This window comes from Leuresthes tenuis, unplaced genomic scaffold, assembly GCF_036924035.1.
Source record: "Leuresthes tenuis unplaced genomic scaffold, fLeuTen1.0.hap1 SCAF_2, whole genome shotgun sequence".
Classification (NCBI taxonomy): domain Eukaryota; kingdom Metazoa; phylum Chordata; class Actinopteri; order Atheriniformes; family Atherinopsidae; genus Leuresthes; species Leuresthes tenuis.
The window spans coordinates 26,991,687-27,006,794 of NW_027325356.1; the positions used below are offsets into that span (position 1 = coordinate 26,991,687).

Consider the following 15,108-nt stretch of genomic DNA (forward strand, 5'->3'; position numbering starts at 1 on the left):
CCTACCTTTCTATGTTTTTGAAGATGTTGCACTTATCATCTCTTGTGGTGATCTGAAAGGCCAATGCAGCATGGTGACTCTCTAGCACAGCTGTGTCATTGTAGAGGATGGCCAGCTCGCTTCCTGCGTTGCACAGGAAGCTGTTGGTGCGGCCAGGGTGGTCGACATCGTGCACGGTAGCTGCAATCAGGGCAGCCACCTCATCAATGGGATCCAAACTTTGCTGTCGGGGTAAACAACATGAATATTATAGTATAGTATTAAACTGGATATTGAACTGGACTGTTAATACTCAAATCAAATGTCTGGTATAATACAACACCAATCTTTCTGATATAAGAAGTGAAGTTTAGAAGGTCTGAATGATAATCGAGTTCATAACCTTCTGGATTCACAGGGTCATGTGCAGCTTAAATGACAAAGTAGCTAAACACTGTTAAAAAAAACAGTAATAATTTATAAATAAGATCATATTTAATGCTAACCTTAATTAACTAACTTTATTTATTTTGCAGATTGTACGTTGAAAAATACATTTATTCTAACTTTGAGCACATACCATAGAGCAAAAATCTCCACTTAACAACTTGTAATTTAAGGAGGAAAACTGTATCGGTCATTGTTTGTTGGATGGTTTCAAGTACAAGAATACAGAAAACTAAGAAAGGAAGGATTTAGGATACAACGGTATTCTGTAAAACGATTCTTCATTTTTAAATTTATTGTCAGAATTACAGGGATTCATTAACCTTCAGTGAACTAAGTTCATAGTTCAGGGACTAAGCCAATGAAAGATCACTCCACTGAGATCAGAAATAGATGGTTTTGTCATCATCTTAAAAAGTGCTGAACTACAGACACATTCTGGCAAAAACCACAACCACACAAAAGCTAAGAGGGGGCCTTGATACCCAAGACTGAAGAGACTATTGCTCAGAGCAATAAAATTCTAACTTCAAGATACAGTATGGCTTTGGTCCCACAATCAAGCTAACTGTTGCCCCAAAAACAAACTGTGAGCCCACTGAAAAAAATAGGCAGCCTATTGGACGTATCTTTAATTTTGGCAAATCACTGAAATATATCAGTATTTTGTCTTTATATGTCTCTATATTACAGATCTGTAATATAGAGACATATAAATAAACATATAGAGAAATCCTAAGCATTTAAAAAGCATTAATCTCAGTAATCCAAGTTTGAAATAGTATTCATTTTTGCCATTTTACCTTGACCCTCTCCTTGCAGAGAAAATATGCAGTTGCATGTAAGACATCAGCTGCATGGCTGGAGTTGTGGTAGGAGTTAGTGGAGTGGTAGTTTGCTTCGATCACTTGCAACCAGGAGCGCAAAGTAGCTTCAGGGCAGTTTAAGAACTCACAGACCCCAAAGCGAGAGAAGATCTTCAGACCCAAGTAGGTCAAAGGTCTGTGGGAGAATTCAATATGGTAATTTAACACAAACTCTCGCCCTAAGCTGTCGTTCCACTCTAAAATGATGAATACACTCTTTAGATAGCCCTTAACTGCGTTGTCGCCTCACCGTTTCATGGTTGCAGCCTCTAAGTTAAAGATGTCAAAGTCCCAAGAGTCCTCATTCTCCATGGTCTGAGCAATACGAGGGGGGATGTCATTTAGTGACAGAGGGGTTGTCAGGTGGCTGGGGAGATGGTGAGGCTCTGCGAGCAAAAGAAGGAAGCAGGAAAAGAGGTGTAAAGACAGGAAGGTTTATCAATTTCTTGTTCGCTACCTTTGGCTGAACCACAGCAAGAAAAAAAACCCAAAGAATTTAGATTTTAATAACAGACCTGGAGAAAAAAATGACAGTTCTGTTTATGTCAACCTTTTATGTAAACTCACGCTTTGTGGAAAGGATGTATTCATTTCCTGACAATCTGCGTAAACCATCCTGTAAAGAGAAGAAAGACAGAAAGTTTCAGGGGCCGAGGAAAAGGAGAGGAAGTGTAAAAAAAAATCCCGACTGCATACACACCATTATTAGCCCATCATTCATATTTTTGTAATAGTCGCATAAGGAGTTCAGCTCAATGTCAGGAACATCAACATCAGTTTTATTACACAACCACAACAGCTTTCAACATAACATCAACTGTGACATAGATCCTTTCCTTGCTAAATGAAACATGAATTAGTACCAATACAAACAAAGACTTCAGCAATAGCCGAGGTGAGACAAGGTATGTGTTCATGTTTCAGTGACCTGCAAAACAACATGAAGGACAGATCAGATTAAGTCACAAGTCAAGCTTAACGGATATCAAAATAATTCAACCATAACTACAGTCTCAATGGCTCATTTTAACTACATTTCAGAGCAGAGAACTGTAATGCATGTTTTCAATCACTTGTCAACTTGTGATCTAAAAGAAGAAACAAGAAATAGATTAGGGGTCCGTCTTGCTTTTTACTTTTGTAACAAAGAGAGCCAAGAGTTAAAAGTTAAAACACCATGAACTCAGTAAGCCCTGGTTTTCTTTATGATTTGTCACGTCAAAACCTTTTTGAATGTTCTTCCATGTGTGCTATGACACAATATTTGGAAGCCACGCTACACCAATACCTAAAATCATTACCTCACTGGGCATTTGAATGAAACTTTTGGTGAGTCCAAAAAGTAATTATCAGATTTATGAACTGTAATAGCTCTGTCAGAAATGACACCATGATGATTTATGTCCATGTGTTAGCTAATGTACAATAAATTATTTCAATATGACATTTGTCTTCCTCTGAGCATTGCTGCATGCTGTGATAGCAAATGGAGCTTATCAGTGGGAAAACACTTCCTCACCCAAGTGATCCAATAGGCAGTGAGAAGTATAATGATCCTGCTCTCTTAGGACTGTGATTCACACCAGCTGTGTATAACAGACTGCCTATTAAGATTCTGATAGGTGAGGGAGAAATATTTTTTAACAGTTCATGGATAGATTGCCATGAAATACTGAAAAGACATTCAAATTCCCGTGGGGATGAATTTTAATGCTGACTTCTCAACTTTTCCTGGGTCTGGTATGAGAAAACAAACAAACAAAAAACATTATCTAAAATGTTGATACGATGTACATGGATAACCTTAAATATCATCATGTTAGCATTGTCACGTTACATGTTATGGTGCATTCGATTTGCACCAGGAAGTCAGAAGTCCTTGAACAAAGCCTCAGCTAGAACACTCCTCACGGCCCCCAAAAGGAACCTCACACACCCCAAAATCAAAATTAAACATGGCTGCATAAAAAGTTGATCAACTGTAGTAATAAGCACATCTATTTGACTTAAAACCATTATTCTGAAGTATATATACATATTAAGTAATGTGAAAAAGGAAGTGCACCCTCTTAATTATATTGTTTGTGTGCATGTTTTATATATCAAGAATACAAAAACAGCAGGAAACTGAAAAAAAATCCAATATATACATTTAAATACACAGTTAACTAACAACAACACATGACATATTACAGTTTAGGTATTTAACAAAACGAAATCGACAATGTAGAATCAGTGTGTGAAAAACTAAATGCACCCATACTTTTTCCATAGGAATCAAGAGGGTACCCAGCAGCCAGGTGCTATTAATCAAATGCACTTAATTTATTAATCATCAGCAGGCGTGAGCACCTCTATAAAAGCAGAAGTTTTGGCAGTAAGCTGGTTTGGATGTCAAGGAGGAAAAACCTCAACAATGATCTTAGAGAAGCAATTGTTGCTGCACATCAGTCTGGGAATGGTTTTAAGGTCGTTTCCAAACTATTTGGAGTCCATCATTCTACAGTGAGAATGATCTTTTACACGTCCAGGAGTGGAAGTCCCAGTAAGCTCACCCTAGGTCAGACTGTGCAATGCTCAGACAAACGGATAACCCAAGAATTACATCTCTGACTCTAACATTTAACATGCTAACTGAGGTCTGTGAAGTTCACGACAGTACAATTAAAAAAAAAAAAAAAGGTGTTGCCTCCTCTCCCTAAAAAGAAGCTGCCAGAGCAGCTTAGGTTTGTAAAGTTGCATCTGAACAAACCACAAGACTTCTGGAACAATGTTCTCTTGACAGACAAGACCAAAGCTGAGATGTTTGATCATAATGTGATAAACAATGTTTTGTGTTGTACATACCAGCACACGTCACACAATATGTCAAGCATAGTGGTGGAAGACTGATGATTTGGGCTTGTTTAATCACCATAAGATCTGGGCGCCTTGCAATCTTTAAGTTGACCATGAACTCCTCTGTACACTAAAATATCCTAGAGTCACGTGAGGCCATCTATTTGACAGCTAAAGCTAAAAGAAAATAATCAAGGTGTTGCAATGGTCCACTCAATGCTCAGTCCTCATTATGATTGAAATGTTATAAATAAATCCATGCTCACAAACGTCAATGAACTGAAAGAGTGTTGTACAAAAGAGAGGGGAAAAAGTCCTGTAAAATAATACGAGAGACTGATAAAATCATATGGAAATCAATAAAAAAAATAAAAATAAAATAAAATAAATTTAAAAAAAATAAAAAATCACAGGAAATTGAATCATAGAGTGAACCTTGTTTTTTTTCCACACATGGCTTCCGCATTTTGACTTTGTATTTGTTAAACAAAGAAAGACATGGTGCAATACATCATGTACTGTTTTTATCTGGGGGTTGTATTTACCCAATTTCAAAGATCTGATAAGGACCAGAATTAGAGTGTGCTTTCTTTTCTCCCAAGGGCACTATGGTATGGAATTAAGTTACAATCGTGCGCCAACTTCTCAGACAAAGATTCAGCTTGAGTCCTAAACTAAAAGAAAAATGACTGCTGAACTCAATTAAAATAGTTTTAAGTGTAAAGCTATTTTTAATCCATGTCTGAGAATCTCAGTTTATGAGCAGTGATCGCCACTACTTTCAGACAACAACTGGCTACTGGCTGGCGTCAATATAAATGACAGGCTTGTATCAGTAATTCTGATGCACAGCATAGGCAACAGTATATGCAGTGTATGGTTTTAGTGAGTGGATGGGTGTGTTACAAAATGAAATGTTTACTTCACAAGTGAAAAAGGAAGAGGAGACTGGCTCATCTTTGACCCATGCATTGTCTCATGGTGGCGCTGCCTCTGTACACACAGTCTATTTTAAGACTTTCTCCCCAGAAAAATGACAGCTCCTCTTTTAATGTTCTCTGTGTCTTCAGTCCAGACCCAGCACCCCTTCATCATAACAAACTGGAAACCAGTGCTAGGAAAAAAAACAAATGTAGCTAGGCTCTTTATAAATATGAATGTATGAACATTCAATAATAATCTAAATCCAGACAAACAGCTCGTGGTTTTCTGGCTTTTATAACTTAAGCAGAACAAATCTTTCTGGTGAAGGATGAACACCTCAGTGCCTTTGTGTTTTCACATAGTACATGTGTAAGTAAAGCCATGCTTATTAATCTGATCCAAAGAACAGGATGTTTCCAGGCCTGTGGAGTCAAGAGGAAAACGTTCATGCGAGTGTGACCGTGTGCAGAGTGTGTGCAGAGACAGAGGGAGAGGGGGGAGAAAGAAAGGGTGGGGTGGGCTTTCCTCTCAAGCCTACAGGAGCACAAAGGACAATCTAACACTTCCTCTGGGTTTGTTGCCAAGACTGCCAACTTGGCACTCTTTCTACTTCTGTTCTTCACCAATACTGTCACTGTTAATATGAACAGGAATCTCTGTGAAAACAGCAGTCCACACTCGACTGACTCTTGTCTGGTTTAACAACTCACAGGATTTCACAGCACAGGTTAAGTCTGGATATTCATCATGGTACTATCACATACTTATCGATTTTTGCATTGGGGAAGGAAGCTGTGGGTGTTTCAGTTGTCTTGAAGGACCTTCATGCAATAAAATGGATCTGCTGCTTACCGTCATCAACCCCCCCACAAGGTCGTTTGTGTGGGGATCTTCATCCTTGGTGCCAAGCTGTGGAGAGTAGAGCTCTGTGGTCCTAAGGATCTCCAGTACACGATCCAAGGCCTCAGCCACAGGCATCGGACTGCTTTCCTGCGCTGCATTTATGATGTTTATTACCTTAATGATTAAGGAAGTAAGAGATTATTAGAAACAACACAGCAGGAAAACTAAAGTACAACCCGGAAACAGTAAGTAATTCAAATAATTACATAATAATATTGGAAAACGAGCTCCAATAAATTATATGTGATAAAATCAGCATGACTTCAAATATACACATTTAGCTAGCGCCACTTTATCTGGGTCATTCCAAAGCCTTTGTATCCAGACTGCAAATGCTTTTTCCTCTGTAGTTTTAGGCATATACAGGGACGAAAGGTCACAAATACAGCTGAGCACCCCTGGGAAAATGACATCATTTCTTGATTTAAACAGACATAAAAACAACCCCTGCAGCAAACCCATATTAAAACAATGTTTTATTTAAAATGTTGATGCACTTCTTAATAAAAAATTGTACAAATAAGAAAAAAAAAAGCATTATTGTATGTTTTTCATGTCGCAATGTGAAAATGTTGGAACACCTGGCAAGGTGTCTGTAGCATGCTTTGCCTTTACTGACACGTTAGGATTTTATAAGGCAGGTTCGGAATTATTTTAAGGAGTTGACAGCTAATGATGGAAGAAACTTAAGTACTGGCAGTGACATATGCCCAACCAGGCTTAATGTGGGAGGTTCATTAGAAGGAAACCTCACCTGTGACCTCATGATAGCCATAGCTGTTTGGCCACAGGTGTGTTTGGAGAAAAGAGTATTATGATGGAGGAGCCTTGCCAGCTATTAAACAGAAATGTTCAGCTTTTTGATTGTTAGGCAAGTGGAATAAAACACTCAACAGATTTTAGATTGAAATGTGATCCAGTTAATCAAGACTTTGACAATGAAAAGAGTCAGGTTTCTCCAACAGGCTTATGAGACAAAGCAGAGCCTTTTCTCAGTCATGACATATAGGTTTTTAGAATAACAGTTGTTTTTTTTTACATCACAGAGATTCTCTGGCTGAATCCTAAAAAAAAATCTATGCTCTATTTTTTGTTATTATTAGGCTCTTTTTTCTATTCTTTCATCGTCACATAGTCCAAGTCAAAAACATAGTCCAACCCTAACTGTTTTTCTCGTTAACATCTTCAAATGACACGTGAAGTATTTCAAATTCAAAAACATGTCACACAAAACTCGTCTGCAGCTGAGTGCTATAAATAAACAATCCCATGATCCCACGTCAGGCACAAAAAAAGCATCTGCAAGCTGTGAAACAAGCCCAAGGTGTTTTCTGAACAAACATTATTAACAGCTGCATAATGTCTCATTTCAAAAGTTTTACTGTATGCGCAGCAAGGGATAAACTACCAAGTACAATGAACAGAGAGAAAGAAACGTGACACATGCTGAAATGAGACTGAAATATTTTGGCTACACATTTTAATTCTTAATTCTTAACCCTCGACTCTTACTGAAGATAATTTTCACTCATGCTTTCCAGTTAAATATTAAGCTACAAGGAAAATGATTAAGTTTAGCTCGTATGAAAACTGGAAAAATGTTAATTCTTTTTGTACAATTAAAACAAAATACAAGGTGGGAATTTAGAAAAAGCATTAAAAAAAAGGTACTGTAATGTGATCTTTTTTCCATCACAATCTTCCAAGTTGCGTTGTTGATGGCTCCTTACTTATGATCAATGGAGAAATTTACCACATCCTTATACAACTCACAGCTTGTCTATCCAAAAATGTCAAACCAAATGTCAAAAACAGACAACATACATGAGGAGATGCAAAACTCTATGTGCTGCTGGAGGCATAACTGAAGGTGCTCAACCTGTGAAGTTATCATTCATGTCAAGTCTTATCTGGCTAATTCTGGCTAATTGTAATAATTTGGTTTGCTTGACAAGAAATTATGATGAATTCCTGTCTTGCAGGACAAACTAACCAGAATGAAAGCAATTATATTACTTCATAGAGATAGTTTAATTATAAGCTTTTGTTTTTAATAAGAAAATTAAATAAATGTTTGATGCCATTTACTTAATATGCTAAGGTTTAAAAAGTGTTTATCATATTATTTAGGAAACATTTCAAAAGTACTTTTCTTCCAAGATACATTGTCAAGTCAGTCAATGTGTGTTGTTCCAATTATTGTTTCAACACTGGAAGACAGACTTCCACTGCAAAACAGATATCATCCACAGAAAAGAACATTATGTAAGCATACCCTGAACTGCAAATCATTACACGTGAAAAAAAAAAAAAGAGAGAGGGAAGGAATAAGAGACCAGATGAAAGCGCGAGGAGATCACTGCAAACTTATCAAACTTCAGTGATTAAGATAAGGAAATCACTTCCAAGCAGCACGAAGAAATAGAGTCGCCTTTTGACGTTAGTCCTACTAAAGAGGAGGAAGAGGCTGTGAAGGATCAAAAGCCAAAAGGAGCCAAGAGATTTAGGTGGTTGTGGGTCTATACTTAAGAAATAATCTAAGAACTGATGTGACCTAACAAGGAACACAAGGACCACTTCTTCTCATCTATAAAAAACATTACATCTGTAAGAAATGTGCAAAGAAGATAAATAAACCCATTTTCTACAACTGCCTGTTTAAGAAACAGTTGAAGTAATGCAGATAAAAGCACAGAAGATTCACCCTGTCTCTGAAATTAACACAAATTAAATGCTAAAACCATTCAATCCAAGAATAAGCTTCTTTTTCTTTTTTACTTCAAAAGATTACCTTAAAAAGGCAGATGAGACTCTAATAACGGGCACCTATGGCGAGGTCAGCAAGCATGTGCAAGAACACAAGTTCTAACTAATTTGCTTACGCAGATGTACACACACATACACAGTACCAGCAGTTCTATCAGTGCTTTATTCTCAAGAGGATGACGCCTACAGGGACTGACGACACAGTCAAATGATACAGCAGAGGAACTGCAGTGTGTCATATGACCCATCCCTGGGGACTTTCTCTGTTTCCGACTATCCAGGCTCACAAACTACACAAACCACCAAAACAGCACATCATTCTGGTCCAACATTCTTTCTTGTCTTGTGCATAAAATGAGGCATTTTATCAGCCCATCTCCCCTTGAAATGGTGTGCATGACCTCTACACTCAGCGCTCGTAGCTGTACAAGAAGTGCTTGTGGCAGTTGTGGCAGTTTTATAATGCAAGTGTTCATGCTCATGGTCATGAGATAGCAAACATCAATACTAAGTGATAATCATATGATGGAGGCTGGGAGGGATAATGGGGAGGGAAATTAACCCACCTTGGTGATGGGAGCCTCTATAGTCATGGAGTGAATTCGGGCCATTGAGGAGTGTCTTCTCTGTGAGCTCCCTGTGCAGATTTAAAAGAAAGACATATATAATTCATAGAATATTTCATAGATAGCTTCAATAGCAAATTAAGCACCAGTTTTCAAGCCACTTTCTAATTAGTGCGTGTGCACCCAGACAATATAAACAGACAACAGTGAAGGTTTCATAAGCTGATAAGACACCCAATGTCTCCATCATCTGTCTCCCCTCACTCTCACCATCGCTCCCCCGAGATGTTGATCTTACATCCAGAGAGCCTTTCCTTCTGTCTTTGTGCTTACTGGATTGTATGTCTGGGAAGGAGAAAACACCTTACATTAACACACACAAACACAGTTCAGGCTCTGGTTGTTTTTGGCTTCGTATCTTGTCCAACCAGAATGTAACAGTCTGTTTCTTAAAATTTAAAAAAAAAAAATAATCAACTCTGATCACATCCAACTGCATTCTGAATCGGTGGTTTGTTGTAAGTTTTATTTGAGGTTAGGGCAAAGTTCAGAACAAAATGCAGAAAATTGAGACAAAGCTGAGTCAAATAAAAACTACTGTAAACTCTCCAATGATTTTTAAAGATTAAACAAATCCGTCCACTGATGGATGAAATAATCTTTTATTTTGGTTGTTATTTCAGTCCTAAGTAATTAAGATGTTCTATCTTTTCATATCATCATCAGTGAATCCCATGAAAAGTGTCACAGTACTCCTGTCTTCCACAGTAATGAAACAACTACATGCTGAACTTTTTTAACACTAAATGGTACATTTGCTGGGAACCATTTTCACCAGAAGATTAGCACACATTTGTGTGTGTGTTCATAGTAATGATGGCAAATTTAGCCTATCAGATTTTTACTACACAAAACAATACTTCTGTAATTCAGTGGAATTTGCATTAAAATGATCCACGATGATCCACACAGGTGATTTCCATCAACTGGATCAAATAATCAACTTGTCATCTATAATGTTTCGTTGTGTGTCAGATTCTTTCCGTTATTCAAACTAGAACAACTAATTCTGTGAATGACTTGCTTTAAAGGAAGTTTTACTGTGGTCGGGGCTTACACAGAAGTGGGCAGGAAACTTTTCTTTGTTTCTTTGTCTAGAGCAGGCAGACAGTTCTGCTTTGAACATCCTGTAGAATTTACTTAAAAAATAATTTCATATGATGTAGATGTTTTTGTGATTTCTAAATACACTTGGACATATTTTTTTTAAAGCAAGCTATTAAAAAAATAAAAAATTAAACTTAAATAAGAAAACAGGATTCATTTCGAAAGGCCACACAGCAGCAAATGAGAGAAATTATTTTTTCAAAATGGAAAATTATGTTCATCGTACAGTTTTAGTTGGGTTATGCCTTAACACTGGAAGCATTATCAACCCACAGAGCCTCTTATCAGGAACCATGAAGGGAAAGGGTATTGTGTAATGAAAAGTGTGAAATATACTGTGCTGGAACAACATGTAAAGCTTCATAAACAAATAGCGGTGAGCTAGTGACGCAGGCACAGGAGAGATATGATCCCCGTTTTGTTTTCTTGTCAGAAGTTGAACTGCTGCGTGTTGAAATCAGTTGCAGCTGTGGACTGACTTTACAGTTCATACCACAATACAACAAGGAACAACAGACCATTTAGCCTAAATAAAAGTACCCTTTTAAAGGTCAACAAAAGACTGATTGAATTTCTTTTCAGATATTTCACAGCCAGATAAAGCAGGACTGGATACCATTAGTGTGCTGATTAAAATGTCTGGCATGGCACAATAGACTTCCTAATTTATTTTCTAAGTTTGAGTTTATCAAGCTAAAGTTTCCCAAGTGGAACTATTTCCTAAGTGTTACAAATATATAAGAATTTGACACGTATACATATGTGATACTGAAACTAGATGATGTACTTCCCAAAAATATGTGACAAATTAAATTCTGGACCTTAAATGATCAAACAGTGAAGTAAATCAACAAGTGATATACCATCATGAAAAGAACGTCCATCATTAATGTTGATAAGATTACTAAATGGTCTTGCTCAGTGGCTATTGTTATGAGAAAGAAAGAATTGTGGGATTGATCTCACCTGTTTGAGACTCTGCCTGCACACGTTCACTGGATTTATCACCCTGTACGGACAGAAGGGAAAAGCACATTGACACATGCAAGGCACAATTCACTTTTTATGCATTAGTAATTACCAAAACTCACCTTATTATTATCATTTAAAGGCCTGTTGATAGACACATAGTGTCTGATTTTTCTGTGAATGACAAAACAACATTTGTGCAATGAAAAATGCATTCTGTCACAGTAGAAATTATTCAGTTATCACACAGGTATTTGCATTTAGCAAAACTCTACGATCCACACTTAAACTCACCCTCCCTGTCCAATTACAGGTGTGATCTTCACATTTTGTTGAATGCTGTCTCCATTCTTTTTTTTGGCATAATAAGTCCCCTGCCACTCCTAAAACATCAAATGATGAGGCACAAGTAATGTGAAGAAATATTTCGTGAATTGTTCATAAACATATATATATTTAGCAAGTTAAGCAAGGGTGTGTAGCATGTCAGTGTTTGTGCTACAAGGTGGTGTGGTAGTATTTCAGAGAGCATCGACTCACTACGGGGAGCGCTACTGGAGTCCAGTGCACCCGTTTCATGCCCCCCCACACACCTGCAGACTGCTTTTGCAGCTTAAAAAGACCCTTCCTGCTGTTAGCCTTTTTGGGACTGACCTTCGCACTCTGTGTAGTAAGATTACAGCACAGCCATCAACCGCTGTTCTTCTGCACATCAAACAGAGCTGCTGACTGGCTGGTGGTGCAGCCCAACAGCACACGTGAATGCATGTGCATGCATGTATGCATAGACACAAAGGCAGGAGCACATAACTATGGTGCTTGCAGGAGTGATCCAATTGTGAAGTGATAAAGTATAACAACAAACTTGGAAGTAAATTTTTTTGTAATTTCTTGAAGTAGTTTTCAGGAATAGTTCTTCAGGCTACTGGAGGGACATTCAAAAGATCTTCTGATCTCTGTCAAGACGATCTTACACTGCTTAAAATTGAGTTCTGGGCTCAGTGGAGGATTTATTGCGCCAAAAGACCTGTTGCCACTGATTTTAAGTCCAGTTCTTGTGTCATTTGGTATAGCTTAGCCTTTTATCCCTGTTTTCCTTCCTTAAGAGTGGCTTCTTGACAGCCACCCTTCCCTGACCATTTCTGATAAGCCTTCAGCTAACAGATCAGCTGAAGGTTCAGACACATCCCTAGAGTCACGTGTCAGGTGTTTGCTGGATTTCTTTCCTATTTTCTAAGGCAATCCCTTTCAAATAGTGGTCATCTGCTGTACATTGACTGCACACCATGCAAAGATATGCCAAGTTTTTAGTTGATGGCTCTTTAGGAATCACTTTGCTAGTGCAGGCTACCATTTTTATTGAATTCAGCTAAAGACAAATTAGCAAATTTTGTGTCTTTGCAATAGGCAAGTGACTACAGATACCATTTAAAATTCTGTGCTAAGTTGTTTGTGATGTGTAGATAAAACACTAGTTCATTCCTTGAGTTGGGTGCCTTTTTTTTTTTTACTTGAATGAGGTCATAGGTCAGTGTTAAGTGGCTTAGAAAACAAAAAACACATTCCTTTGAAAATGGTCGGGCACAAAGACAAATTGAAAATTGGTTAAAAAAAATACTGCAAATGTCCAAAAAAAACTTTCAAAGACCTTCAGAAAACCTGGAGAACTATTCCCACAGTACTATGTATCTTAATGTGATATATTAAAGAGTAAATAATGTATTTGGCATGGGATGTATCTTATATATGACAGCATGATTTACTGAATGCATATTACCTTTCCTTTCCGTATACAGGAGTTTATTGTTTCAAGGAGATCAGGCTTATTCTTCTCACTTTTAGGCACTTCTATTATTTCCTTCCCTATTAGTTCGCCTTGTTGGTAGCCCATAATGGACTCATAGGCAGGATTCACATACTGTGAAGGAGAGGAAACAAGAGTGTTCAGATAGTGATCTACCCTGAGTTCAATCACTGTTTACTGATGACCTTCACTGAATAATGAGCCAAAAAACCCATCTGCTTTCTACTAGATGAAGATGAAAATATGATGAGAGCACAGGCTACAGTGTTTGAGGCCATTGAATTGACAAGAAATAAAAGTATCACAACTGAGATCTGCGATCACAAGACATGAGCAGGCACTAAAACAAGAGAGGAGGACAGAGTGTGAGAATGACAGACTGCTGGGGGGCGTGAGGTTATAAAACCCACCTGAATAACTTGATCTTCAGAAGTGATCTCTATGGCGTCTTGGCTTTGTTCCAGCGCTGTGAAAATGGCATTGCCAGCCCTTGTGTGGAGAGACAACAGTGACAGAAATGTTGTTAGCATATACAGCAGTGTCAAGATTCTAAGTGGACATTTGATGTTTTTCAAGACATTATAAAAGGCATTGAAAATGGCATTAAATATCCACTCTCATATCTTTCTCTTAGTGTAAGAGGTTTAAAGCATTAAACTGTGCAACGATTTGCACAACTCACCTCAGTTTGAACTGTGCCAGCACTTCTCCATGCTCCAACTGTAGCAGCTCATTGTAGCAGGCCATCATATTGGCATTTTCCACATATCTCTGAGGATCAAAGCAGCATGGATCAATTAAAGACAACCAAAACCTGTTTTGTAGAACTGATTCATGCAGGGTCAACTCAATGAATCCATCTCCCAAATGTAATTTAACCTGAATTCTTGTCTTTCAGGGATGATCAACCGCTGTAATATAAATCTTATAAAAGAAAAATGCATATACAGGCAGTTGTAGACACACTGTATACTGTAAGCTTACCCTATTAAAGCCGGCATTGATCAGCGGCATCACAGAGGCTTCCTCTCTGTCAGGCCTTGAAAAGGGAGCACATGTTAACACCAAAGCACCACATGACAAATGCTTGTTTAGAGAACATCAGGAGGTTGTTACATATGACAAGCTGCAGGCCTTAAGACTTTGACTAAATTGATCCTTTTTTTTTTTCCTGACCACACTCTTAATCATTAGTTACCAAAAGAAAAACAGACAGTGAGAAAAAGATCAAGAAAAAGGAGAAAACGACTTACCTTTTCACAACGGCGACTATCACAGTGTTTTCTGAAGAGTTGACCGCTCTAATTGACCTGAATGTAAACAGAGGCAGCCTTTTAGCCAGTGAGCAGGCTGGTGGAAAAGCCCATGGCATCAAATCAATGTATTTTCAGTTTTTCACGCTCCGATTCTCACAGGCAGGCAGAGCCCAGTGGTAAAGCTCTGTGAGCAGGCCTAGGCCTCTGAAAGAATGCAGTGTACAGGGCCACTCATCCGCCTGTGGTTTTCCCCAGCCAGTGGTCATAAAGGCCCTTTAGTTCCCTCATCGGAGCCTGTGCGTGTACACTGAACATATGGATTGGCCATAATGAATAGGGTTAACATACACACTGGGCAGGGCAAATGAATGTTTGTAAATGTGTTTTTGGTTTGGGTCAAGGCTAAAGATAGCGAGTGGTATGGGCAGGCACCGCTCATTTCTCAGTGACATGACTCCACTAGGTAGTATGCAATGAAGGCTCGGGAGTCCAGAATGAGCCGGACATTAACCCGCAAACACAGTCACAAGTGTGGCCCAGTGTACTGTAACACATGGAAACTAGTGCCAGAGTTGGTCCTAATGAGATCATCTGGCCTGAATTACATTATTAGCCTTAGATGA

The 15,108-nt window shown here is 38.2% G+C and overlaps 1 protein-coding gene across 2 annotated transcripts in view; it reads right to left on the reverse strand.

Annotated features, from left to right (window-relative positions):
* pde8a (phosphodiesterase 8A) overlaps positions 1 to 15,108 on the reverse strand; it is a 52,373-nt gene that overhangs the window by 6,149 nt on the left and 31,116 nt on the right. Inside the window, exons 4-18 of one of the 2 annotated variants that reach the window (XM_072380883.1) lie at positions 14,483 to 14,539; positions 14,214 to 14,268; positions 13,912 to 14,000; positions 13,640 to 13,718; positions 13,203 to 13,343; positions 11,720 to 11,808; positions 11,548 to 11,599; positions 11,423 to 11,465; positions 9,560 to 9,634; positions 9,290 to 9,360; positions 5,907 to 6,071; positions 1,860 to 1,908; positions 1,543 to 1,678; positions 1,230 to 1,428; positions 6 to 223 (exon numbers count right to left, since the gene is read on the reverse strand). In XM_072380883.1, coding sequence (XP_072236984.1) covers positions 6 to 223; positions 1,230 to 1,428; positions 1,543 to 1,678; positions 1,860 to 1,908; positions 5,907 to 6,071; positions 9,290 to 9,360; positions 9,560 to 9,634; positions 11,423 to 11,465; positions 11,548 to 11,599; positions 11,720 to 11,808; positions 13,203 to 13,343; positions 13,640 to 13,718; positions 13,912 to 14,000; positions 14,214 to 14,268; positions 14,483 to 14,539 — 1,518 coding nt within the window. The remainder of the gene's footprint in view (positions 1 to 5; positions 224 to 1,229; positions 1,429 to 1,542; positions 1,679 to 1,859; positions 1,909 to 5,906; positions 6,072 to 9,289; positions 9,361 to 9,559; positions 9,635 to 11,422; positions 11,466 to 11,547; positions 11,600 to 11,719; positions 11,809 to 13,202; positions 13,344 to 13,639; positions 13,719 to 13,911; positions 14,001 to 14,213; positions 14,269 to 14,482; positions 14,540 to 15,108) is intronic. The other variant, XM_072380884.1, reaches the window with a different exon arrangement.